The sequence below is a fragment of the Borostomias antarcticus genome (assembly GCF_949987555.1).
Source record: "Borostomias antarcticus genome assembly, chromosome: 26".
Taxonomy (NCBI): domain Eukaryota; kingdom Metazoa; phylum Chordata; class Actinopteri; order Stomiiformes; family Stomiidae; genus Borostomias; species Borostomias antarcticus.
This window is the reverse complement of record NC_140259.1, coordinates 6,386,814-6,414,313: the sequence shown is the minus strand read 5'-3', so window position 1 is coordinate 6,414,313 and position 27,500 is coordinate 6,386,814. Positions and strand designations below refer to the sequence as shown.

Here is a 27,500-nt window from a genome sequence, read left to right as displayed (position 1 = left end):
TGGAGCAGGACACACACACACACACACACACACACACACACACACCACACGGAGCAGGACCATAAGAGGACTTTTCATTTTATACCTCAGTGGAGACATACAGCGTCACATTGGGAAAATCGTATTCATAGCCTATTTATACAAACCTCACTGCCAAGCAGTGCATGCGTGTGTATGTGGGTGTGTGTTAGTGAGAGAGAGAGAGAGAAAGAGAGAGAGAGAGAGAGAGAGAGGGAGAGAGTACTGGACCCACTGGCCCATGATAATGACAAGTTACTCTGCAGTGAAGCTTGTATGGGTGGGACAGTGTGGATCAGGACGCTGTGTTCATACTGCAGACCACCTCCATACCACCCCCTGACTCTCCTACTCTACTGGTACCAGAACTACACCTCCATACCACCCCCTGACTCTACTGGTACCAGAACTACACCTCCATACCACCCCCTGACTCTACTGGTACCAGAACTACACCTCCATACCACCCCCTGACTCTCCTACTCTACTGGTACTGGAACTACACCTCCATTCCACCCCCTGACTCTCCTGGTACCAGAACTACACCTCCATACCACACCCTGACTCCCCTACTCTACTGGTACCAGAACTACACCTCCATACCACCCCCTGACTCTCCTGGTACCAGAACTACACCTCCATACCACCCCCTGACTCTCCTGGTACCAGAACTACACCTCCATACCACCCCCTGACTCTCCTACTCTACTGGTACCAGAACTACACCTCCATACCACCCCCTGACTCTCCTGGTACCAGAACTACACCTCCATACCACCCCCTGACTCTCCTGGTACCAGAACTACACCTCCATACCACCCCCTGACTCTCCTGGTACCAGAACTACACCTCCATACCACCCCCTGACTCTCCTGGTACCAGAACTACACCTCCATACCACCCCCTGACTCTCCTGGTACCAGAACTACACCTCCATACCACACCCTGACTCTACTGGTACCAGAACTACACCTCCATACCACACCCTGACTCTCCTACTCTACTGGTACCAGAACTACACCTCCATACCACCCCCTGACTCTACTGGTACCAGAACTACACCTCCATACCACACCCTGACTCTACTGGTACCAGAACTACACCTCCATACCACCCCCTGACTCTACTGGTACCAGAACTACACCTCCATACCACCCCCTGACTCTCCTACTCTCCTGGTACCAGAACTACACCTCCATACCACCCCCTGACTCTCCTGGTACCAGAACTACACCTCCATACCACACCCTGACTCTCCTACTCTACTGGTACCAGAACTACACCTCCATACCACACCCTGACTCTACTGGTACCAGAACTACACCTCCATACCACACCCTGACTCTCCTACTCTACTGGTACCAGAACTACACCTCCATACCACACCCTGACTTTCCTACTCTACTGGTACCAGAACTACACCTCCATACCACCCCCTGACTCTCCTGGTACCAGAACTACACCTCCATACCACACCCTGACTCTCCTACTCTACTGGTACCAGAACTACACCTCCATACCACCCCCTGACTCTCCTGGTACCAGAACTACACCTCCATACCACCCCCTGACTCTCCTGGTACCAGAACTACACCTCCATACCACACCCTGACTCTACTGGTACCAGAACTACACCTCCATACCACCCCCCTTCTCCTGCATCATCTGTGTGTTCTCTGCTGGTATCTGTGTGTTCTCTGCTGGTATCTGCGTGTCCTGGCTGTGTCCTCTGGTAGGAGGGCGGCTGTTTAGCTCAGGAGGTAGAGCGGGTCGTCCTAGGGTCGGCGGTTCGAATCCTGCTCCTCCTGACGACATGTCGAAGTGTCCTTGAGCAAGACACTGAACCCCAGATTGCTCCCAATGAGCAGGCTAGCACCTTGCATAGCAGCTGCCGCCTCTGGTGTGTATATGTGTGTGAATGGGTGAATGAGGCCTCTGGTGTGTATATGTGTGTGAATGGGTGAATGAGGCCATTGAAAAGCACTACAGTATATAAGTTTAGTCCATTACCATTACCATTTATTGCATGGTAGCTGTCTGTCATGGCTTTCGTCTGCTGGTAGAAGAACATAGAAAGGGTGGGTGGGTAGAAGGGGGGTGAAGAGGAGGAGGAGCCATGATGGAAGTCTGTAGGACAGAAGTAACGCATGTAAAGGTTGATGTATGTCTAAGTAGTTTATGTGTGTGTGTGTTTGTGTGTGTGTGCGCATATATGTCCAATCAATCTATCGCAGCACATTGTATTCACAGTGACTTTGAACACACACCTCCTGTTTAAACGATTGACTTAACAAAGCCCCCTTATTATTGATTTTGTGAAGCATTTTTGTGATAGTTACAAATTATGCGTCGTCAGTGGAACAGTGTTTCAGTCGTCTGCATCTACAAGTCAAGATTCCATATTCAATTCAAGGTTCAACATGCAAGATTCAATTCAAGATCGAAGATTCAATTCAAGATCGAAGATTCAATTCAAGATTGAAGATTCAATTCAAGATCGAAGATTCAATTCAAGATTGAAGATTAACAGATTTCTAGATAATCTCTGGCAAACATCTGGAGATTTGGACACCAATACATTTGCTGTCCATTTGTGGGACAGCTCTACACATTTAGCATTACCCAACATCCCTCCAACCATGACAGGCGTCTCTCTGGAATCTCCCAGCATGCTGTGTGTGTGTGTGTGTGTGTGTGTGTGTGTGTGTGTGTGTGTGTGTGTGTCACACATAAAAAGCCCGGTTACAAGTCCTGCCTACTAAATACAACCTCGTCCTATGGTACCCAAACAACATGATCCATACTGCTTATTGCACAATAACCAAGAACGGGAATCTGTTGCGCATATAATGAACCGTTGCCCCGCCTTCAAGGGCCTGTATCCGGCACGCCATGATCGTATCGTGGATCTGGCTGAGAAAGAACTGCGCCGTGCCACTGGACAACAAACACAATTCCATATTAATGAAAGCGTTCATATTGACTGGTTTGCCTCATCCCAACTTAGCAATACATTTAACAATATTGTCGAAAGCTCTCCTAATATTGCGGATATTGTCATGATTAATGAATCCACCATGTCTGTATTTATTTTAGAAATTGGATGTTCTTTTGACATGTACATGGACACTTGCTTTAGCTATAAAATATTAAAATATCAACCACTTCTCATGCCATCTCTGCATGTGGGTATAATTGCAAAATTATAGTTTTTATATTTGGCAGCTTAGGGCACGTACACAAAATGTGTGTGCGAGGACTCCAACTTGCTGGACTGGCAAAAAAATCTGCAAAACACTTAGTTAAGTACTGTTCTGTGTCTGACGTCATTGGCAGTCATTTCATATGGAAAAGACGCTGCTGCCTATATCCATAAATAGCTTTGATCTCCCTGCTGGGACTACATTACGTGAATGTGATCTTGCACTGCGTTGTGTGACTACTGTTGGATGTTGATATTGATTTGTATCTTTGATTGAAAATCCAATAAATAAATTGAAATGTGTGTGCGCGCGTGGGTGTGTTTGTGTGTGTGACCTCAAGCTTCATCGCCAGTTTTCCTATGTTGACAGTTGTTGGTTTCAATTATTCCACCAGCAGATGTGTGCTTGGTTTTGAATGCAACATACAGTAGTAGTAGTTTCATCAAGTTTTATTAGGCCTATATACTTTATCTATATACATTTTCAGGGCTTTCTAGAGGAAGTGTGTAGGAATTCTAGATGAGTGTGTGAGAATTCTGTGAGAGTTCTGAGAGTTATGTCTGTGTGAGAGTTCTATCTTTAGTTTTTAGTTCTAGTTTTTAGAGTACGATCTCTATCTGTGAGAATTCTATCTGAGAGTTCTACCTATGAGAGTTCTATCTGTGAGAATTCTATCTGAGAGTTCTACCTATGAGAGTTCTATATGTGAGAGAGTTCTATCTGAGAGTTCTACCTATGAGAGTTCTATCTGTGAGAATTCTATCTGAGAGTTCTACCTATGAGAGTTCTATCTGTGAGAATTCTATCTGAGAGTTCTACCTATGAGAGTTCTATGTGTGAGAGAGTTCTATCTGAGAGTTCTACCTATGAGAGTTCTATCTGTGAGAATTCTATCTGAGAGTTCTACCTATGAGAGTTCTATGTGTGAGAGTTCTATCTGAGAGTTCTACCTATGAGAGTTCTATCTGTGAGAATTCTATCTGAGAGTTCTACCTATGAGAGTTCTATGTGTGAGAGAGTTCTATCTGTGAGAGAGTTCTATCTGAGAGTTCTACCTATGAGAGTTCTATGTGTGAGAGTTATATCTGAGCGAGTTCTACCTATGAGAGTTCTACCTATGAGAGTTCTATGTGTGAGAGAGTTCTATCTGAGAGTTCTACCTATGAGAGTTCTATCTGAACAAGTTCTACCTATGAGAGTTCTATGTGAGAGAGTTCTATCTGAGCGAGTTCTACCTATGAGAGTTCTATGTGAGAGAGTTCTATCTGAGCGAGTTCTACCTATGAGAGTTCTATCTGTGAGAATTATATCTGAGAGTTCTGCCTATGAGAGTTCTATCTGTGAGAGAGTTCTATCTGAGAGTTCTACCTATGAGAGTTCTATGTGTGAGAGAGTTCTATCTGAGAGTTCTACCTATGAGAGTTCTATCTGTGAGAGAGTTCTATCTTAGAGTTCTACCTATGAGAGTTCTATCTGTGAGAGAGTTCTATCTGTGAGTGAGTTCTATGTGAGAGAGTTCTATCTGAGAGTTCTACCTATGAGAGTTCTATCTGTGAGAGAGTTCTATCTGGGCGAGTTCTACCTATGAGAGTTCTATGTGAGCGAGTTCTATCTGAGCCAGTTCTACCTATGAGAGTTCTATGTGAGAGAGTTCTATCTGAGCGAGTTCTACCTATGAGAGTTCTATGTGAGAGAGTTCTATCTGAGCCAGTTCTACCTATGAGAGTTCTATGTGAGAGAGTTCTATCTGAGCCAGTTCTACCTATGAGAGTTCTATGTGAGAGAGTTCTATCTGAGCCAGTTCTACCTATGAGAGTTCTATGTGAGAGAGTTCTATCTGAGCGAGTTCTACCTATGAGAGTTCTATGTGAGAGAGTTCTATCTGAGCGAGTTCTACCTATGAGAGTTCTATGTGAGAGAGTTCTATCTGAGCGAGTTCTACCTATGAGAGTTCTATGTGAGAGAGTTCTATCTCAGCGAGTTCTACCTGTGTGAGAGTTCTATGTGAGAGTCGCCATCAGAGGAAGGCAGTTTTGCTGAATAAGCAAATGTAATGCGGAATGTGTCCTTCAGTTCCTCCCCAGAGCACAGGGGGATAGAGATGTTTGTTATGCTAAACAGATACGGCTCTGCAGCTCATGCAGATCATGTTTAAGTGCTTCAAAGCAAGGTCAGGATAGAGGGAAATGAACGCCACACCTGTAAACTTTACCTATATTTCCTCCCCTGCTCTCCTGCCTAGCGGGGGCTGCTTCTGAATGCATGAACAACATAAATATGCTAATCACATTGGATGTACTTTTCTCTTTTCTTCAACTGAATAATTTTGGATTATGGGTTGGCAGGCGCTAAATCTCATTTTTCTCTTAGCCTTGCTGCAGTCTAAGCATTCTAAGTATACACACACACACACACACAAACACGCACACAACCACATACACATAATCACACACACACACACCCACACACAAACAAACATATAATCACACACACACACACACACACACACACACATACTGTATATAATCACACACACACACACACACACAAACATATAATCACACAAACACACACATACACACACACTCACACACACACATATAATCATACACACACACACACAAACAAACATATAATCACACACACACACACACACACACACACACACACACACACACACACACATATACTGCATATAATCACACACACACACACACAAACATATAATCACACAAACACACACACACACACACACACATACAAACAAACATATAACCACACAAACACACACACACACACACACACACACAACCAAAGGAGAATGGACGCCGCTGCTCACCCAGGGCCTGGTGGAAGTCCCCTGACAGCGGGCCCATGGGCGTGCCCGGCAGGCCGTTGAGGCTGAGCGCCCCCATCTGCTGGATCTGGGTAGTGGGGAAGGACACGCTGGGCGTCAGGTAGCCGCCGTGGTTGGCCGCCATGATGGCCGCCTGCTGCTGCATCAGCTGGATGGGAGAGAGAGATCAGATTAGAGAGAGAGAGAGAGAGGGGGGGGGGGGTTGGGAGAGAAGAAGAGAACGGAGGGAGATAGAGAGGAAGTGAGGGATGAGAAGAGATTGAGAGAGAGAGAGATAACGAGAAGAGATCGAGAGAGAGAAAGAAGAGATTGAGAGACAGAGCGAGAGAGAGAGAGAGAGGGGGGGGTTGGGAGAGAAGAAGAGAACGGAGGGAGATAGAGAGGAAGTGAGGGATGAGAAGAGATGGAGAGAGAGAGATAACGAGAAGAGATTGAGAGAGAGAAAGAAGAGATTGAGAGACGGAGCGAGAGAGAGAGAGAGAGAGAGGGAGGGGGGGGGTTGGGAGAGAAGAAGAGAACGGAGGGAGATAGAGAGGAAGTGAGGGATGAGAAGAGATTGAGAGAGAGAGAGATAACGAGAAGAGATTGAGAGAGAGAAAGAAGAGATTGAGAGACAGAGCGAGAGAGAGAGAGAGGGGAGGGTAACATTGGGAGGTTAGAGAAAGGGTAGAAGTGGAGCCTGATGGATGGAGAGTGTAGGTGGAGGGCGGGGGAAAGTAGAGCAGGATAAAAGAGAAGAGGGAGTGTAGAATTAGAGGAGCGCTTGAGAGCCTGTGGTGAGCGGATCTGTCCGTCCCACCTGTCAGAGGGGCTGTCAGCAGCCGGAGAAACGTTTCTGTAGCCATCGGCCCCCCCTGCATCCCCAACGGCCTTCCCACCTCTGACAGAACAGGCAGCACTGACACATGCACATTATCCCTGTCGCTGGGGAAGGGAGGAGACTTGGGAGTTGAAATGAATTGCATTTATCTTCCTTTGTCAACCGTGTATGTGCGTGTGCGTGTGTGTGTGCGTGTGTGTGAGAGAGAGTGTGTATGTGACAGTGTGAGTTCTCTTAAAGCTACATGAGATAATTCGGCTCTTTGGCGGACCCTCTGGTCGTGATAAAATCGGCACTGCGTTTTAAGAACCACACTTCCCACAATCCTCCACTCACCCACTGTAATGATGGGAAAAAAATATGAATCCATCTGAATGTCAGCAAGACAAAGACGACGTTGGTGGACTTTGGGAGCAAGCAGGATAGGAACTACACCCCTCTAATCATCAACCTTGGAGAGAGAGTGGACAGATTCAAGTACCTTGGTGTCCAGATCACCAAGGACCTCACATGGTCAACACACCGTGGTGAGGAAAGCACGTCAGAGACTGTAGAACTTCCTATCAGATTCTACGAAGCTTCTACTCATGTGCGATTAAGAGCATCCTGACTGGGAATATCACCACCTGGTACGGGAACAGCAGCTCTCAGGATCGCAAGGCCCTACAGAGAGTGGTACGGTCAGCTGAACGTACCTTGGGGGTATCGACACTAGAAGATGCAAGACCAAGGCCAACAGGATCCTAAGAGACCCCATCCACCCAGGAAACGGGCCGTTCTTTCTGCTCTACGTAGGAAGTCTTATCAGCTCTGCCACGTTAGCTTGTTGAAACCGTATTATGGTGGCGTCGGTGCGTCTGGCTCTGTGGGCGGCGGCTCCGGCTGTACCCCGTCCGGCGGGTGCTGCCGGTATGGGTGTGAGAGAGTCCTCTCCTCATGTGGGGGCAGGGCTTGAGGGGGAGGAGGATGGCTTGTCCGCCCCTTACTCAGTGCTGTTGACTGCAAGACTGAATAACTCTGTTAACTCGGTGGTGCGTTGGGGCATTTGTCAGAGGTGGAACGTGGGAAACTAGATACTGGCTATGCCTCTCTTTTTAGCGATACCCCCACACCGACTCATTTATATGGGAATATCGATGTGGGTGATTCTCGACCTATCAGTCGGTGATTTTATAGGGATAACTCCGACAGACGTAGACAGGTGGACTCATGGCATTACAGTCCCGTCTTCCTCTAGCTGGGCGTCCCCTTGTCCGACTTCCCAAACCTGATCACATGCTATGGTTTCACACAGACCTGCGCAAGACGAACAGCGTAACCAAACCTGACTCATACCCACTTCTGTGAATGGAAGACTGCATTGACCAGGTTGCTTCAGCGAGGTTCATGAGCAAATTTGATCTTCTAAAAGGCTTTGGGCAGGTGCCATTGACCCAGAGAGCCCGTGAGATCTCGGCTTTTATAACACCATCTGGCCTGCATGAATACACGGTCATGGTATTGGTCTTGGAAACAGCCCGGCAACGTTTCAGCGGCTAATGAATTCAGTTGTGGGCGATTTGGCGGGATGCGCATTATATTTGGATGAAGTGGTCATTTATTCAGACACTTGGCCGATTCATCTCCAGCGCATCTGCGCTCTGTTGGAACGCCTGGCCGGTGCGGGCATCACCGTCAACCATGCCAAGTGTGAGTTCGCCAGGGCGTCGGTGAAGTACCTCGGTCAAGTGGTCGGACATGGGGAGGTTTCTCTGTTCCAGGCGAAGGTGTGAACGATTGACCAGTACACTAGCCCTACCGCTAAGAAAGAGCTGCAGAGGTTCTTGGGCCTACTGTAGTGGGCTATTACCACAACTTCTGCAGGAATTTCTCCAACGTAGTGACTCCCCTCACTGACCTGTTGCGAGGCGATGCCCAGTACATCTGGAGTTCAGTCGAGATCACTTTAGTCAAAATTGGCCCATTTATTAGCATGCAACAATATATATAGCATTAATTTTTATTTTGGCGGTGTGCTTTTTTCGGGGGGCCCCCTGCATTCCACGGCATGTGGAAAGCGCGTTAGTAGGGGGAGGCAATCTAGATGTTCCCCCTTCTGGGCCGCTTTGCCCAGAGTGCCGGAAGAGGGAACGGCATCTAGCCCCCTGGCTCTATGACGATCAGAGTGGGCCGCGATCGGGAAGATGCTCGGAGGTAACTCAGCCCACTAAGACCGTCAAAGAGAGCCACAGGGGGACTGCTGTACATTATAGTCCCTGGCCTCCATGGGCCAGCGCTTCGTGGAGTCCGAAGGAGATACAGCCTAGTGTCTCTGCCTCCATGGTGACCGGAGGGACCGCTGGATGGCCCTTCGGAGATGTTTCGGCCCACGATCACCACGGAGAGCCGCAGAGACTAAGCTAGTGAAATTCCCCGGCTTCCACTAGCCGACGCATAGTGGAATACCAGAAGAATGCAGCAATACCCCCTGAACAGAGAGCAACGACAACAACAGAGATGACATCGACAGAACACAGGCGGAGGAGGGGAGGAGGTGGGGCGAGCACGCAGATACAAGCGATGAGCAGTAATGGCAAGAGCGAACAATGATATGTTTTGACAGCTTAAATACATACGCTCTAGCATGCTGGACCAATGCAATGACAGCTGACAGTCAGCTGGTGGGTTGCGTCATACGGGGTGTGACTGATTAGCCTCTGCCGATTAGCCCGGCGTTGACGTCGGTGCCTCGCCTGAAGTTACATCGGAGACTTCATTACTGAGCGTCAGCAGGTCACATTAAAGCTCTCCTCTGTGCCGCTCCGGTTTTGGCTGCACTCCCTATGGATGAGTTGTTCCAGCTCCAAGTGGACGCCAGTCATGTGGGTGCAGGTGCTGTGCTCCTGCAGACTGATGAGTTGGGCATTGAAAGGCCGGTTACCTTCTTCTTCTGAATTATGATCGAGAAGGAAACTCTCGCACTGGTCTGGGCTTTGCATCATTTCTATGTATACATGGTTTCAGATCTGGCTCGCTTTCTTAACTCCCTGAAGTGTGAAGGGTCCTTGCTACTGCCAGGGCCGGACTGGGTGAATATTTCATGCCGGGAGTCATGTCCAAGTCAGGCCACGAGCCAAGCCGACGCGGTGAGATGGAACACTTTGTTTTGGTTTGGCGTGCCAGGCCAGTTAGCGTGCCAGGCCACCGGGAAAACTCCCGGTGCTCCCGACGGCCAGTCCGCCCCTGGCTACTGCAGTCATATACTCTGGACGTTCATCATTAAGGGGAGAGTCAACATAGTGGCAGACGTGGTGTCCAGAGTCTCCTGTTGTGTTTTATTTTAGTTTGTGTTTTTTGTCCCTTCTTGCTTTCTCTACCGCTTTTAATCTGCTTCACAGGATCCTGTTTCCGAGGCTGAAGGAGTAGGCGGTTGTGTTTGGACGTGGGTGGGCGGAGCCAGTACAGTTTTCATTTTGTTTGTCCATTGTTGCATTTGTTTACTTATGTGTTGTTTGTGGTGCATGTTTCTGTAACAGAAGCATTGCTCTTTTGTTTGGCCTTGTGGCTTATTCTTTTGTTATTCTACACCATGCTTTCCACTGCATTCATTCGCCTACACTACTGATACATTGATTCTCATACCCCATTGGATAATTGTTTAGTTTTCAGTTACATACTTTATTTATATTAAATTATTGATTATTTTGAATATACATGGTGTGTCGCCCTTTTTGTTATGGCCAAGAGCCAGGTCATAACAAAAGTCAGGGAAGAGATACCGCACTCACATGGCGAGCACGGAGGGGCTCAGGGAGAGCTTAATAGACTGTTCTCTCTGCTACGGTCAGGGAAGAGATACCGCGCTCACATGGCGAGCATGGAGAGACTCAGGGAGAGCTTCTTCCCACAAGCCATCCGGCTCCTGAATGACTCTATCTATGTCTATATCTATGACTCTATCTATGTCTATATCTATGACTCTATCTACAACATCTAGGGTACGTGTATAGCAGTGTACATAACACAACCAAATACAAATGTCAATACCCCCCCCCCAGGATTATTTATTATAGCTCTAACATGTACACAACACACCCATGCCCCCCCCCCCCCGGCTATTGGCTATTTATTTATTTATATCCATGTATATCATGTACATAATCCATCCAGACCGGTATCTATCTTATCTTACCCCTACCTGTATACTGTACAAGAGTACTTACTGTGTAATTTGTACATTTCTAATTTGTAAACTGAGTATTGGAGTTTATCTGTATTGAGCACACTCTTGGAGCCGGCAGCAACATTTCACTGTAACTGTACATGTACATTACAGCTGACAAATAAATAAATCTTGAATCATGAGGAGGAGGAGAGGGGATGAGGAGGAGAGTCGGAGAGAAGAGGGGAGGGGAGGACGGGGAGGCGAAGGAGAGGAAGAGAGAGAGAAGCAGAGAGAGGGAGAAAGAGAGAAGCAGAGAGAGAACAATAGAGAGAGAGAGGAAGAGGGATAGAGAGAGAGAGAAGCAGAGAGAGAACAAGAGAGAGAGAGAGGAAGAGGGATAGAGAGAGAGAGAAGCAGAGATAGGGAGAAAGAGAGAAGGAGAGAGAACAAGAGAGAGAGAGAGAGAGGAAGAGGGATATAGAGAGAGAGAAGCAGAGAGAAAAAGAGACAGTGAGAGAGAGAGAGAAAGAGAGAGAGAGCAGCTCAGATAACGCGTCCCCTCATGCCAGCCGTCAGATGGCCGGGGATAAAAGACCCAGCAACGCTGGAACGTTCCGAGATGCTTTCACCAAATTAAAACGCTGCAGACTGGAAGCTGGGGCTGTAATCACACTACACAAACGCTGCTATATGCAGATTAGATTTCTCTCACCATTCATTTTGTTGTGTGTTTGTGTGTGTGTGTGTGATAGTGTGTGATTGTGTGGGTTTTGTGATTGTGTTTGTGTGTTTGTGTGTGTGTGTGTGTGTGTGTATGTGTGTGTGTGTGTGTGTGTGTGATAGTGTGTGATTGTGGGGGTTTTGTGATTGTGTTTGTGTGATTGTATGTGATTGTGTGTGTGTGTGTGTGTGCGTGTGCCTGTATGTGTGTGACTGTGTGTGTGCCATGTCCTTGTCTGTGGTCGTCCTCTCCTCCACATGAGGAATGTCTCAAACAGAGTACTAAATATCGTTAAGCTTCTTCATCATGCTCTAGTCCTCCACTCCTCTTCATCACCACCACATCTCTCCCCCTCCCTCCCCCCCGGGCTGAGAGGAAGACCGGGAAACAGAGGGGGGGGGGGGGGGGGGTGTTAGAGGAGGGTGGCATCTGGGTGTTTTATCGACACCTGATGGCATTATTGTCCCCCGCCGCTAGCAGACTGTCACCTCTTTATCACGTGGCAATTATCCCTGTAGGACTGCTCACTGGCTGCACCCCCCCCCTCCCCCCCCCCCACACACACACACATACACTGTGACATGCCCCCCCCCCCACACACACACACACACACATACACTCTTACATACCCCCCCCACACACACACATGCACACACTGACATGCCCCCCCCCCACACACACACACACATACACTCTTACATGCCCCCCCGACACACACACATGCACACATACACTCTGACATGCCCTCCCCCCCCCACACACACACACACGTACACTCTTACATGCCCCCCCCCCCCACACACACACACGCTTACATGCCCCCCCCCTCCACACACACACACATACACTCTTACATGCCCCCCCCCTCCACACACACACACATACACTCTTACATGTCCCCCGCCCACACACACACACTGACATGCCCCCCCCCTCCACACACACACACATACACTCTTACATGCCCCCCCCCCCCTCCACACACACACACATACACTCTTACATGCCCCCCCCCTCCCCACACACACACATACACTCTTACAAGCCCCCCCCCCCCCACACACACACACACATGCACACATTGACATGGCCCCCACACAGAGAGGGGGGGGGGGGGGTTGGGTCGCGGATGAGGTGAGAGAGGGAGGAAGGGAGGGAGGGAGGTAGAGCCTAGTGAGACCATCCTGATCTTGTGACCTCACATCCTGTTTCCCTCTGCAGACCCATCTGGTCGTCCATTTCCTCGTGTCTAGTTGGTTACAGAGGGCGGGACTACTGGCCTTGACAGACTTACTCATCAGCCAATCAGTGGAACGAAACCTTTGCCAAATCCAGTCAGAAGAACGGCGAAAACAAGAACCTCCACTACTGCATACTCTTGTTCTGGTTTTATTGTTGTTATTTAGTCTATTTCTGCAATAACTGCACTTACTGTAACTGTGTTTAATCTACTAACGTTAGCGTTATTGGCCTGGGCTGCGTTTCCCAAAAGCTTCTTTCGTTAAGAGGCTCTTGGGCCATTCATTTAGAGCGTTCTGATTGGTCAACTGGTCTGGGCAAGCTCTCTGATTGGTCAACTGAATGGGCTAAAGAGCCTCTTAACGAAAGAAGCTTTTGGGAAACCTGGCCCTGTATTTCAGGTCATCAACTACGGGACCCAATCAGGGGCTGCATTCTACTGGGGGGCAGAACAGCAGTTAGAACGCAGTTCCTGATTGGTCTGGTCACACTGTAATTTCTGGAAATCGATGTAGATACAGGGAAAGCCAGACATCTGTGGAGGGAAACAGAATGTGAGTTTGCAAGATCAGGACGGGGATCAATAAAGTACTGGAAGACTGGAGGGCTTTAACTGTGTGTGTGTGTGTGTGTGTGTGTGTGTGTGTGTGTGTGTGTGTGTGTGTGTGTGTGTGTGTGTTGGTTTCTGACAATGCCCCAGTTACATGGTAATTTCCCCCCCCCCACCAAAACTGGAGGCTTTGTTTGTGAGTGAACAAAGTTTCTTGGTAAGTCCAACAGGGGGTGCTGTTTGCCAACGTGAGTCTCCACTTCCCCCTCCCCCTCTCTCTAACTCCCTCCCGACCCCTGCACCCACCCACGCACCCTCACTAGTAACCCAGTCTTAAAGCCCTCTCTCTCTCTCCTTCTCTCTTTATCCCTCTCATCGTACACAGATAGGCAGTGTATGTATCGACAGCTGAGATGGCCGACAGAAAATAAAAGCTGTCTGGTTTATCCTACATTTCCGGGGTTCTCTGTTCCTCCCCTCTCTTCTCATCTCCTCTCCCCTCCTCTCCCCTACCCTCTTCTCTCCTCTCCTCTCCCCTCCCTCCTCTCCCCTACCCTCTCTTCTCATCTCCTCTCCCCTACCCTCTTCTCTCCTCTCCCCTCCCTCCCCTCCTCTCCCCTACCCTCTCTTCTCATCTCCTCTCCCCTCCTCTCCCCTACCCTCTCCTCTTCTCTTCTCTCCTCTCCTCTCATCTCCCCTCCCTCCTCTCCCCTACCCTCTCATTTTATCTCCTCTCCCCTCCTCTCGCTCCCCTCCTCTCCCCTACCCTCTCCTCTTTTCTCCTCTTCTCTCCTCTTCTCTCCCCTCCTCTCCCCTCTCTCCCCTCCCCTACCCTCTCCTCTTCTCTCCTCTCATATCTTCTCTTCTTTTCCACTCCTCTCTCCTCCCCTCCTCCTCTCTCCTCCCCACCTCCCCTCTCCTCGCCTGTCAGAATAATTCTGTCTGTTTTGAAAGCTGCACATTAGTCATACTTGGCATCGTGTTGTCAGTGTTTTACCCCTCCAATTTGTGTTTTCTCCCCCTCATCCTCCCTCTCTCCATCCCTCCTCCTCCCTCTCTCCATCCCTCCTCCTCCCTCTCTCCATCCCTCCCTCGTGTATAGTCACAGTGAAATGTTGCTGCCACCTCCAATATTATGCTTGATACAGACAAACTTTAATACTCAATTACAAATGACACATTTACAAGTTACAAATTTATAAAAATTATAGAGTTTTAGACAAATGAACACTAATTACGCAATAATCACCCTACAGTATAAGATGGATTCCTCCTCCCTCTCTCTCTTCCTCCTCCCTCTCTCCCCTCCTCCTCCCTCTCTGCCCTCCTCCTCCCTCTCTCCCCTCTTCCTCCCTCTCTCCCCTCTTCCTCCCTCTCTCCCCTCCTCCTCCCTCTCTCCCCTCCTCCTCCCTCTCTCCCCTCCTCCTCCCTCTCTCCTCTCCTCCTCCCTCTCTCCCCTCCTCCTCCCTCTCTCCCCTCCTCCTCCCTCTCTCCCCTCTTCCTCCCTCTCTCCCCTCCTCCTCCCTCTCTCCCCCTCACTCCTCTTCCTCTCCTGGTTTTGACTCAAATCCTATTTGCTGGCTGTCAGCTCTGTAATCCTGTCCTTACTGGGGAGGAGAGGGTAGTTTGTGAATCTGATCCTTTCTGCTGGTCTCTCTGTATCCAGGCTTGTGCTGGTCTCTCTGCTGGTCTCTCTACTGGTTTCTCTGTACCCAGGCTAGTGCTGGTCTCTCTGGTGGTCTCTCTACTGGTTTCTCTGTATCCAGGCTAGTGCTGGTGTCTCTGCTGGTCTCTCTGTACCAGGCTTGTGTTGGTCTCTCTGCTGGTCTCTCTACTGGTCTCTTTGTACCCGGGCTAATGCTGGTCTCTCATGGGGGGTGGGGTGTGAGAGGGAGGGTGAAGTAGTGTGGAGGAGGAGGGTAGAAAGAGAGGGAGGGTGGAATCCATGTATGATTGCATACGTTTACATCTGTGTGTCCCTCGCCTCCACTCCTCCTCTCCTCCCTCCCTCCCTCCCTCCCTCCACCCCCCCCTCCCTCCCTCCCTCCACCCCTCCCTCCCTCCCTTCCTCCCTCCACCCCTCCCTCCCTCCCTCCCTCCCCCCCTCCCTCCACCTCTCCTAAACATGAGCACGGCTCCCCAGGACGTTCTGCATGTCATGAATAGTAATGAATCCTCCTCTCCTCCCTCCCTCCATACTCCTCTCTTACTTGGGTGTGTGTATTGTGGATGTAACAGCACCCAGCGGCAAGCATGGAACACACACTCACGCACGCACACACGCACACACACACACACACACACACACACACACACACCTCTGGTAAGAAATGCATGGGGAGGGATAAGCTTGAGAGAGCTGGATAGCACGAACAATTAATCCTCACATGTAGAGAGAGTAGGGAGAAATCTGCTCTTACCTAGAAAATACCATAAATAAGTGAACACTTCTCGTCTTCATGAATATATAGCTTGTGTGTGTGTGTGTGTGTGTGTGTGTGTGTGTGTTTGCAGTGACTGAGGCCCAGATATCTGCAGACACCGGACAGACTCATTCTCTTAATTCAATCTCCGCTCCCCTCAAGCATACAGAGGCTCAGTGCATGCTGGGTAAGAGGAAGTGTGTGTGGAGATAAGTCTTCCTGTGCAACATCCTGAGTCATCACTGGCCAAACAGAAGAGCTCGGGGGTCTGGGAGAGGAGAGAGGAGAGAGGAGAGGAGGAGAGAGGAGAGGAGAGGAGGAGATAGGAGGGAAGAGGAGAGGAGGAAAGGAGAGAGGAGAGGGCAGGGGAGGAGGGAAAGAGGGAGAGAGGGAGAGGAGAGGAGGAGATAGGAGGGAAGAGGAGAGGAGGAAAGGAGAGAGGAGAGGGCAGTGGAGGAGAGAAAGAGGGAGAGAGGGAGAGGAGAGGAGGAGATAGGAGGGAAGAGGAGAGGAGGAAAGGAGAGAGGAGAGGGCAGGGGAGGAGGGAAAGAGGGAGAGAGGGAGAGGAGGAGATAGGAGGGAAGAGGAGAGGAGGAAAGGAGAGAGGAGAGGGCAGGGGAGGAGAGAAAGAGGGAGAGAGGGAGAGGAGAAGAGGAGTTGGCAGGAAAGGAGAGAAGAGGATAGGAGGGGGCAGGAGAGGAGAGGGCAGGAGAGAAGGAGAGAGAGAGTGTGTACGGTGGGGGCAGGTGGGCAGGATGTAAGCTCCAGGGGTCTGAAAGCCTGAGGGGAAGAATAACCTACCTTGTGTGTTTGTGTGTATCCAACCATTCGCGTGAGTGTGTGTGTGTGTGTGTGCTGTAAACTACTGCATATGTATGTCTTGTAATCCTCTGTGTGTGTGTGTGTGTGTGTGCTGTAAACTACTGCATTTGTGTGTGTTTGTGTGTTTGTGTGAGTGTGTGTGTGTCTGTGTGTGTGTGTGTGTGTGTGTGCGCGCTCGCTTGTTGTATCCTACCAAAAGCGTCCAGCGCACGGATATGTACATATGTGTTGTGACCTACTGTGTGGTGTGTGTGTGTGTGTATGTGCATGCGTGGCGACCTACCGCGTCTGTGTGTGTGAGCGTGCGTGTGTAGCGGCCTACCGCGTGTGTGTGCGCGTGTCTGTGTTCATGTGTGTTGCGACCTGCTGTAACGTGCGTGTTTGCGTGCGAGCGTGTGCGTGCGACCCACCGCGTGTGCGTAGGTGCTGTAGGAGCTGAGGGGCAGGGCGATGGTGGCGGGGTTGAAGATGCCGAACTGCCCCACCATCTGCTGCATGCGCCGGATGGTGCGCTCCTTGTCCGTGTCGGCGAACTTCACCACCAGGCTGGAGGAGGCGCCCTGGGGGGGGAGAGAATCGCAGCCGTTCTGAGGAGAGAGGGCACGCATACTTAACCCTCCGCTCGCACAGACCGCCGCCTCCACACGCCAATCCGGCTACACACTACACACGTTTACACGCTAGGGGAACACGCTGCACAGGGATGTACGCTCTTTAAGCTGGGTTCACGTACAACAGCTGCGACGGGCGGTCTTTTTGAAAGAAATTTGATTTTAGCTGCGTTGGCGGCTGTTGTACGTGAACCTGGCTTTAGAAAGTAAAAGGGGAACCTAGAACGTAGAAAGGGTTCTTCTGTTGTTCCTGCAGGACAACCCTCTGAAAACCCCTGTTTTGGGCTCCGGGTAGAACAGATTCATAATGCGTTTTCTAGCTACAGTACAGAAATTTCATAATTAAAAGGTTCTACGGTATCAGAAACCAAAACGTGTTCTTAAGTGTTTTTCAGAGGGTTCTTTTACTGGAACAATGAAATAACCCTTTGAAACCCTTTTCCTTCTTCTACTCGCATTCCAACACACATGCATGGCATTTTAGTTCTGTCAAATCGGAACAGATGTTATACATTACAGAAGTTATACATTACAGAGGTTATACATTACAGAAGTTATACATTACAGAAGTTATACATTCTGTAATCAATTCCTGAATTGATGGAATTGAAGTGGAACTGTTCTCAACCCTGATACTTAATAACTATAATTAAACCCCTGATCCACAATGCGTGAAACCCGTTAGATAGCTAGCTCTGATCACTGACACAGTTAGCTAGCTCTGTGTTAGCTCTGATCACTGACACAGTTAGCTAGCTCTGTGTTAGCTCTGATCACTAACACAGTTAGCAAGCTCTGTGTTAGCTCTGATCACTGACACAGTTAGCTAGCTGTGTTAGCTCTGATCACTAACACAGTTAGCTAGCTCCATGTTAGCTCTGATCACTGACACAGTTAGCTAGCTCTGTGTTAGCTCTGATCACTAACACAGTTAGCTAGCTCTGTGTTAGCTCTGATCACTAACACAGTTAGCTAGCTCTGTGTTAGCTCTGATCACTAACACAGTTAGCTAGCTCCGTGTTAGCTCTGATCACTAACACAGTTAGCTAGCTCCGTGTTAGCTCTGATCACTAACACAGTTAGCTAGCTCCGTGTTAGTTCTGATCACTGACACAGTTAACTAGCTCCGTGTTAGCTCTGATCACTAACAGTTAGCTAGCTCTGTGTTAGCTCTGATCACTAACAGTTAGCTAACTCTGTGTTAGCTCTGATCACTGACACAGTTAACTAGCTCTGTGTTAGCTCTGATCACTAACACAGTTAACTAGCTCCGTGTTAGCTCTGATCACTAACAGTTAGCTAACTCTGTGTTAGCTCTGATCACTAACACAGTTAGCTAGCTCTGTGTTAGCTCTGATCACTGACACAGTTAGCTAGCTCTGTGTTAGCTCTGATCACTAACACAGTTAGCTAGCTCCATGTTAGCTCTGATCACTAACACAGTTAGCTAGCTCTGTGTTAGCTCTGATCACTAACACAGTTAGCTAGCTCTGTGTTAGCTCTGATCACTAACACAGTTAGCTAGCTGTGTTAGCTCTGATCACTAACACAGTTAGCTAGCTCCGTGTTAGCTCTGATCACTCTAATAATAATAATAATAATAATAATACATTTTATTTGTATAGCGCTTTTCAATAAGCCAACGTCGCATTACAGGGGTGTCAGCAGGAGCAAAAGAACACAAAACAGACATGGAACAAGCAGGCATATATAGACATGAACAACAGCTGACTTTACAGGCTTGAAAGAAAAGCATGCCTGTCATTAGATATTAGGAATAAATGCATTATCATTAGAGTACTGTATTTTATGTAGAGTGGTGTGTGCGTGCGTGTGTGTGCGTGTGCATGTGTGTGTCTGTGTTCATGTGTGCACTTGTTCCATATTCTCCAGTATATGTGCTATTGTATTGAACTGAATATGTGCTAGGCTATTATTTGTGGGTTTATGAACTGGGACTGAGATTGGCATGGCAATCTCTCTCAGTCTCTCACACACTTTCTCTCTCTCTCTCACATCATCTCTACCCCTCTTTTCTCTTCTTCTCTTCTCACCATTTCTCTCTGTTTCTCCTATTATGTTCCAGCCCTTTCTTTTTTCTCTCTCTCTCCCCCTCTCTCTGTTCTCTCTCCATTTCTCCTCCCCCTCCCCCTGCCTCTCACTTTCTCCATATATCTCTCATTCTGCTCTCTCCTCCCTCTCTCCGTGTGATGTGACCAGCGGGGCTCTCTCCCGCGCACCCTTCATTAACAATCTTCTGGTGACTTGGTGCCCCCCCCCCCCCCCCCACATACCCCTTCACACCCTCCACCCCCTTCTCTCCCTCCTGCCCCCCTCATCCTCCCCCCCACCCCTCTCTCCCTCCCACACTGTCCCCTGTGCTCCATCGATCTGTGTAAAGGGCTGAAACGCGCCTGTGATCCGACACACGGGGGACAGGCTGAGCTTTAGCAGAGATGAGACGCCCCCTGAAATTGATGTGAGGTTTGTCAATAACAGAGGCAAGGGTAAGGCGATGGAGGGATGGAGAGATGGAGGGAAGGAGGGGTGAAGGGATAGAGGGGTGGAGGTGTAAGGATTACAGTATTTCTCTCTCTCTATCTCTCTCTTCCTCTGTCTCCATCTCTCTCTCTCTCTTTCTATCTATCCCCTCCTGTCTCCACCTCTCTCTCTCTCTCTGTCTTTCTATCTATCTCCTCCTCTGTCTCCATCTCTCTCTCTCTCTCTCTCTCTCTCTCTCTCTCTCTCTCTCTCTCTCTCTCTCTCTCTCTCTCTCAGTGGCCGTGCTGTGAGCCAGACGTTGGGCCCCAGCTCATTAAAGACTGCCTGTCTGCCTAAACAATGTTCTCAGGAGAGACAGAATGGCAGGGAACACACTCATCCGCCCTCCATATACTTACTGCAAGGCTTTGTGTGTGTGTGTGTGTGTGTGTGTGTGTGTGTGTGTGTGTGTGTGTGTGTGTGTGTGTGTGTGTGAGTGCATGTGTGTGTGGGAGTGGGAGTGGGAGTGTGAGTTTGTGTGCATGTGTGTGTGTGAGTGTGTGTGCATGCGCGTGTGTGTGAGTGTGTGTGCATGTGTGAGTGTGTGTGCATGCATGTGTGGGAGTGGGAGTGTGTGTGCATGTGTGTGTGAGTGTGTGTGTGTGCATGTGTGTGTGTGTGAGTGTGTGTGCATGTGTGTGTGGGAGGGTAAGAAGCTGTGTACTAATCGCCAGTTAGTCTCTTCCCTCTATCTCCTTCCCTCCTCTCCTACGCTAATCTTTCCTTTCCTCTCCTCCTCAACTCTGTGCAGGACTAGATAGGGCAGCATGCACGCACACACACACACACACACACACACACACACACACACACACACACACACACACACACACACACAAACACACACACACACACACGGAAACAAACACTAACTCTCCACTACAAAATATAAGACGCTGATCAGATTTCTATAATCAATTCAGCAGGAGGGGATAAATCCTGCCTTCCCTCTGCTCTCTCCCTCTTTCTTTCTCTCTCTCTTTATCTCTATCCATCGTTCCTCCCTCCCTCCCTCTCTGCCCCCTCCCTGCTCGTACGCTCATGAATAATGCAGCAGGCAGGATGGTCAAAGATGGAGTAAACAAGTCTATTGGCTAATATCCCTGGAGGCTGGGAGGGGAGGGGAGGAGGGAGGGAGGAGAGGAGAGAGGAAGGGGAGGGAGAGAGAGAGGAGAGGAGAAGAGAAAAAAGGAGGAAGGGAGGGAGGTGAGAGAGGAGGGTAGAGGAGGGGGAGAGAGAGAGGAGAGGAGAAGAGGAAAAAGGAGGAGGGGAGGGAGGTGAGAGAGGAGGGTAGAGGAGGGGGAGAGAGAGAGGAGAGGAGAAGAGGAAAAAGGAGGAAAGTAGGGAGATGAGAGAGGAGGGGGAGAGAGGGAGAAGGGAATAAAGAAAGAGAGGAGAGAGGATGGGAAGAATACTACAATACTACTGTCGATCAAGGATTATTCAAGCATTATTGCTCAACTGTGATTGTGATGGTTATTCCGCTCACGTCCAGGTAGAAAGCTGGGGTTGAGATTTTGTGTTTGTGTGTGTGTGTGTGTGTGTGTGTGTGTGTGTGTGTGTGTGTGTGTGTGTGTGTGTGTGTGCAGGGTGCAGGCAGAAGGTGTACTCACCGGCATGGTCTGGCTCCCGTGCAGAGCACTGATTGCAGACTGGGCCTCAGCGTGTGTGGAGAACTTTACAAAGGCACAGCCTGGAAGAAAACACACACACACACACACACACACACACACGCACACAACAAACACACACACACACACACACACACACACACACACAGACACACACAAGCACACACACTCGCACAAACAGACACAGAAACACACACAGACAGAGTGCTTTCATTAAATACTGTGAGATGTCAGACTGTGTGTGTGTGTGTGTGTGTGTGTGTGTGTGTGTGTGAATGCGTGCCTGTGTGTGTCAGTGTGTACGTGTGCATTTGTGGGTGCGTGCCTGTGTGTGTGTGTGTGTACGCATATGTGTGTGTGTATATGTGTGCATGTGTGTCTGTGTGTGTGTACGTGTGTGTGTGTGTCTGTGTGTGTGTGTGTGTGTGTGTGTGCAGTGGGCTGCTGGGGCTGCAGGCTCTGCTGCACACTGCTCCACCGAAGCAGAGAGACAGGCTGGTTAGGTCCACATGTCTGTCTGTCTGTGTGTCTGTCTGTCTGTCTGTCCGAGGTAGAGAGACAGGCTGGTTAGGTCCACATGTCTGTCTGTCTGTCTGTCTGTCTGTCTGTCTGTCTGAGATAGATAGATAGATAGATAGATAGATAGATAGATAGATAGATAGATAGATAGATAGATAGATAGATAGATAGATAGATAGATAGATAGATAGATAGATCTCTCCCACCTTTCCTGTCGACATACTCTCCCATATAATGAAGCAGAAATGCCCTCCAAAAAAATCTTAAGAAAAAAAAAAATATGCTTAAACGGCCCCTGCTTGTCTTTGCAAGAGCGACATTTGAATGTCTAAGCAGTTTTCCGTAAAAATGTATCTTCTGGACAAAATGGTCCCGGTAGACTTTAAAAGTCATGACTAAACATGGCTGTACATTCTGATGACGGTGATGTAAACATGAGCCTGCAGATCCTGATTCTGAAGCCGATGGTGTTAGTGACTCAGCAGTAACTGAGTCTGGAGACAGGTGTTAGAGACGGGAACCAGCGCTCACCCGGCTGGGCTGTGGTCTGTGTGTCTGAGTGGTCAGCAGCCCTTTTTGTCTGCAGATACACTGTCTGTGTGTGTGTGTGTGTGTGTGTGTGTGTGTGTGTGTGTGTGTGTGTGTGTGCAATGCAGGAGCATTATATAATTTAGACAAAGTGCAATCGCCAAACAATCGCCATACACTAGAAGACTTCGAAAAGATTCACCGACACCGACTACACATTTTGTAAACTGCTGCTACTAATTAGGTGGGCTAGCTTGTAAAAGCTAGCCCAACTTGTAATATTCCCACTATTTCTTTCTTTCTAACTTATTATAGTTCTCCTCAGTTTTTTGCCGCTTAACTACTTCTTCATACTTTGTGCTAGAAACTTCATTCAAACTTTTAATCAAGCTATTAATCGGATGTATTCAGATTTTTGATACTTTTTATTGTTTTTTAGTCATTTAACTTTTAATAGTAATTTTTGTGCCATTGAAACTGCTGGTGGAATGTTCAGTAGCTTGATGTTTTTAGAGTGATGGCAGCTGTTGCTTTGAAAATATTCACACATTTTGTAAACTGCTGGCACTCCTACAGTTTTGAAAGCTCACACACATATGTTCACACAACTGTGCTGATTCACACAATGTAAGTATCTAAGCTGTGTGACTTATAGTTTTCATGGTATGACGATTTGTTCGGCAACTGCGCTCCCCATTGAAACGTATGGTGACGCACTCTAACTTTTGAGCTGCTAATTTTGCATTTTTACCCTTTTTCTAACTTGTCGCTATGCCTACCCCTACCCCTGCCTCTATCTGGGCCCAGGCACATTCACGCACACACAGACATACACCAGTGTTTGCCATGTCTCTCCTATGATATTTTTAGCCTCTCTTACTCTGAAAATTTAATTTAATGTAATTTATTGCTTTATACATTTTCTTAGCCGGTAGACAAACATACCTATCGAAATGTTCACACAACTGTGCTGATTCGTACAATGTAAGTATCTAAGCTGTGTGATTTATAGTTTTCACAGTATGACGATTTGTTCGGCAACTGCACTCTCCATTGAAACATATGGTGCCGCACTCTAACTTTTGAGCTGCTGATTTTCCATTTTTACTCTTTTTCTAACTAGTCATAATTCCAATTCAAGATATCTACAACTTAATTCAAGATATCTTAAACTTAATTTAAGATATCTTCAAATGGCATTGTAGATATATTGAATTAAAGGGAATTAAAGATATCTTGAACTGGAATTATGACTAGTCAGTATTAAATTGTAGATATCTGAAACTGGAATTACACGTAGTCAGAATTCAGTTATAGATATCCACAATTCACATTGTGGATATCCGCAACTGAATTGTAGATATCTGTAATGACGTACCCCATACACATGAATGGCAAAATTAGTTTGAATCTACTAGGCGAAATGACGTTGCAGATATCACAATTATCAGACTTTCTCAAAAGTGCTAGTTTTGTCAACGTTTGATCTGAACCATTGTATATGATCATAAGTAACCTTAAAACAGGGCTAAACATCCATTTTCCCTTTACTACTCCTTTAAGAAAATGTACCCCTTTCTCCGAGAAGTAGCAATGAAAATGCTGCCTTTTGCACACACTGCAAGATCACTTTGTCTGTCGCGCACGCTGGGACCGCAGACATAAAAGATCATATTCAGATGGCCAAACATAACATACACAGGTGAAGAATCTGACCACCCTGATGATCCACGGTCCCAGAAAGTGGAGGTTCCAGCGCAGCGCAGGTTCAATGGCTGGGCCTCGCCAACAACAACATATCAGGGCTGAGATTCCCAGAGGCATCGTAGCGCTACGTTCATCGTAGCGCTATGATGAACGCCATAGCTTACGATGAACGTAGCGCTACGATGCCTCTGGGAAACTCAGCCCAGGCTACTTCAGGATAGCATGGCTTTTTCGTTATTGTTCGGATGAGCGGCTGCTGTTTTGAAAGCGACTGATAATAATAATAATAGGCTAAATCTAATAATAAGCTCTTTATATGTTTTCTTTTGAAATCAGTCAATAAATTGCCTACTTTGTTATGAATGCAAAACATCACCTCTTTTATATTAGCCTACAGCCTACCTTAAAAAAATATTATTATATACTGTATGGGTATATATGGGGGGGGGGTCCTGGTTTGGGTGGGGGGTTTGAAATTATGGTCATCCCAAGGGCCAAAAATTGGGGAGAACAATAATAAAGAAATAGTGGGAATATCACAAGTTGGACTAGCTTCTACAAACTAGCCCACCTAAAGATATATTATTTGAAGTGCTGTTCTGGATGATTTACCTTTTTCACTACAATTAGTTTTGGAACCATTACAAGATTATATCTCTTCATTTTAATTGTCTGTCATGTTATTTCTTGGTTGCCCCCCTCCTCTCTCTGTCTATCTAATGAGCGTCCATACATAGCAGTCTGCGCCCCCCCCCCACCAGACACCAGAGAGCATATCTGACCCCCCAGCACCGTTGGTTCCTACCTTTGCTGTTTCCATCAGGACCTCTTAGGACGGTGCACTCCTCGATGACTCCGTAGGGCTCAAAGAGGCGGTACACGTCCTCCTCCGTCTGCTGTTTGTTCAGCATGCCCACAAACAACTTCCTGTCTTCTGAAACAAACAACAAACAACAATATTAGGTTGGTTTATAGTAAAGCAGAACCGAATTGAATCAAATCAATCCAAATGGAATGGAATAGAAAACAAAACAATAGAATACAATAAGTTGGTCAAATCACTTCCCTGTGGTCACATAATTTTTTGGAGACCAAACAAACAGGGCTCTTGATACAGATAAGTCAGTTGAATGGTGAGGGGGAGAGATCCGAGGTTAGGGGAGAGATCAGAGGCTAGGGGAGAGATCAGAGGCTGGGGGAGAGATCAGAGGCTAGGGGAGAGATCAGAGGCTAGGGGACATATCAGAGGCCGGGGGAGAGATCAGAGGCTAGGGGAGAGATCAGAGGCTAGGGGAGGGATCAGAGGCTAGGGGAGAGATCAGAGGCTGGGGGAGAGATCAGAGGCTAGGGGAGGGATCAGAGACTACGGGAGAGATCAGAGGCAGAATCAGAGGCCGGGGGAGAGATCCGAGGCTAGGGAGGGACAGAGGCTAGGGGAGAGATCAGAGGCTGGGGGAGAAATCAGAGACTGGAGGAGAGATCAGAGGCAGGATCAGAGGCTAGGGGAGAGATCACAGACTGGAGGAGAGATCAGAGGCTAGGGGAGAGATCAGAGACTGGGGGAGAGATCAGAGACTGGGGGGAGATCAGAGACTGGGGGAGAGATCAGAGGCTAGGGGAGAGATCACAGACTGGGGGAGAGATCAGAGGCTAGGGAAGAGATCACAGACTGGAGGAGAGATCACAGACTGGGGGAGAGATCAGAGGCTAGGGGAGAGATCAGAGGCTAGGGGAGAGATCAGAGACTGGAGGAGAGATCAGAGGCTAGGGGAGAGATCACAGACTGGGGGAGAGATCAGAGACTGGGGGAGAGATCAGAGGCAGGATCAGAGGCTAGGGGAGAGATCAGAGGCTGGAGAGCAGAGCGGAGGGGATGTGATGTGGCAGCTGTCAAGGAGGATTGGGAGGCATTTATCTGCAGAGGAGGAGGGGACCCTGAACTGGAACATGCAGGGCTAAGACACTCCTCCATCTCCTCTCTCTCTACCCCTCCCTCTCCGCTCTCTCCATCTCCGCTCTCTCCCTCTACCCCTCCCTCTCCTCTCTCTCTCCCTCTACCCCTCCCTCTCCGCTCTCTCCATCTCCGCTCTCTCTCCCTCCTGCTCTCTCTCCCTCTACCCCTCCCTCTCCGCTCTCTCCATCTCCTCTCTCTCCCTCTAACCCTCCCTCTCCTCTCTCTCCCTCTACCCCTCCCTCTCCGCTCTCTCCATCTCCTCTCTCTCCCTCTACCCCTCCCTCTCCACCCTCTCCATCTCGTCTCTCTCTCTCTCTCTCCCTTTATCTCTCCCTCTCTCTCTCTCCCTCCCTCTCTCTCCCTTTATCTCTCCCTCTTCTTCTCTCTCTGTCTCTCATTCTCGCTCAGGGGGAAATGTGAATCTGACGGCAGTAAATCTCAGGGGCAGGCAGTAAATCTTATGCACCCACGCACACACACACACACACACACACACACACACACACACACACACACACTCATCTGTCACACACTCACACACACACCGTCTTTCTCTCTCTCTCTCTTTCTCTCTCTCCCACGCACGCACACACACACACACACACACTCATCTGTCACACACACACACTCTCTTTCTATCTCTCTCTCTCTCTCTCTCTCTCTTTCTCTCTCTCTCTCTTTCTCTCCCACGCACACACACACACACTCATCTGTCACACACTCACACACACACTGTCTTTCTCTCTCTCTCTTTCTCTCTCTCCCACACACTCCCACACACACACACACACACCTCCAGCCTCTCCAGTCACCCTGCTAATGGGTATTATTCAGCCAGGTGCCCCCCCCCCCCCTCTCTCCATGACGGGAGGGTGACAGGACGTGATGGATGTACGCAGCTGACCTATATGAATCCCACATGTGACTCTCATCTCATATGAATCTCCTGGCATGCAGCATGACCTACAGCATATGACTCTCATATATCCCACCCATTCATGAATCACATGAACATGACTTGAAACCTATATGAATCCATTATAACATGAATCTGAATCTCTTATAATCTATATGAATCTTTAACCTATATGGATCTCTTATAACAGATGTATCTTTTATAACCTATATGAATATTTTATAACCTATATGTATGTATTCTGAACTCTATTAATAATTATGAACTATATGAATCTCTTATAACATATATGAAGC

General features: G+C 48.3%; 1 protein-coding gene across 1 annotated transcript in view; it reads right to left on the bottom strand.

The window, feature by feature from the left end:
* The window catches only part of celf5a (cugbp, Elav-like family member 5a), a gene marked incomplete at both ends in the record, with an annotated part of 64,937 nt that overhangs the window by 8,636 nt on the left and 28,801 nt on the right, over positions 1-27,500 (bottom strand). The window contains 4 exons of the mRNA XM_084459092.1: positions 6,061-6,226; positions 17,208-17,357; positions 21,563-21,642; positions 25,140-25,268. Of these exons, the coding sequence (XP_084315218.1) occupies positions 6,061-6,226; positions 17,208-17,357; positions 21,563-21,642; positions 25,140-25,268 (525 nt within the window). The remainder of the gene's footprint in view (positions 1-6,060; positions 6,227-17,207; positions 17,358-21,562; positions 21,643-25,139; positions 25,269-27,500) is intronic.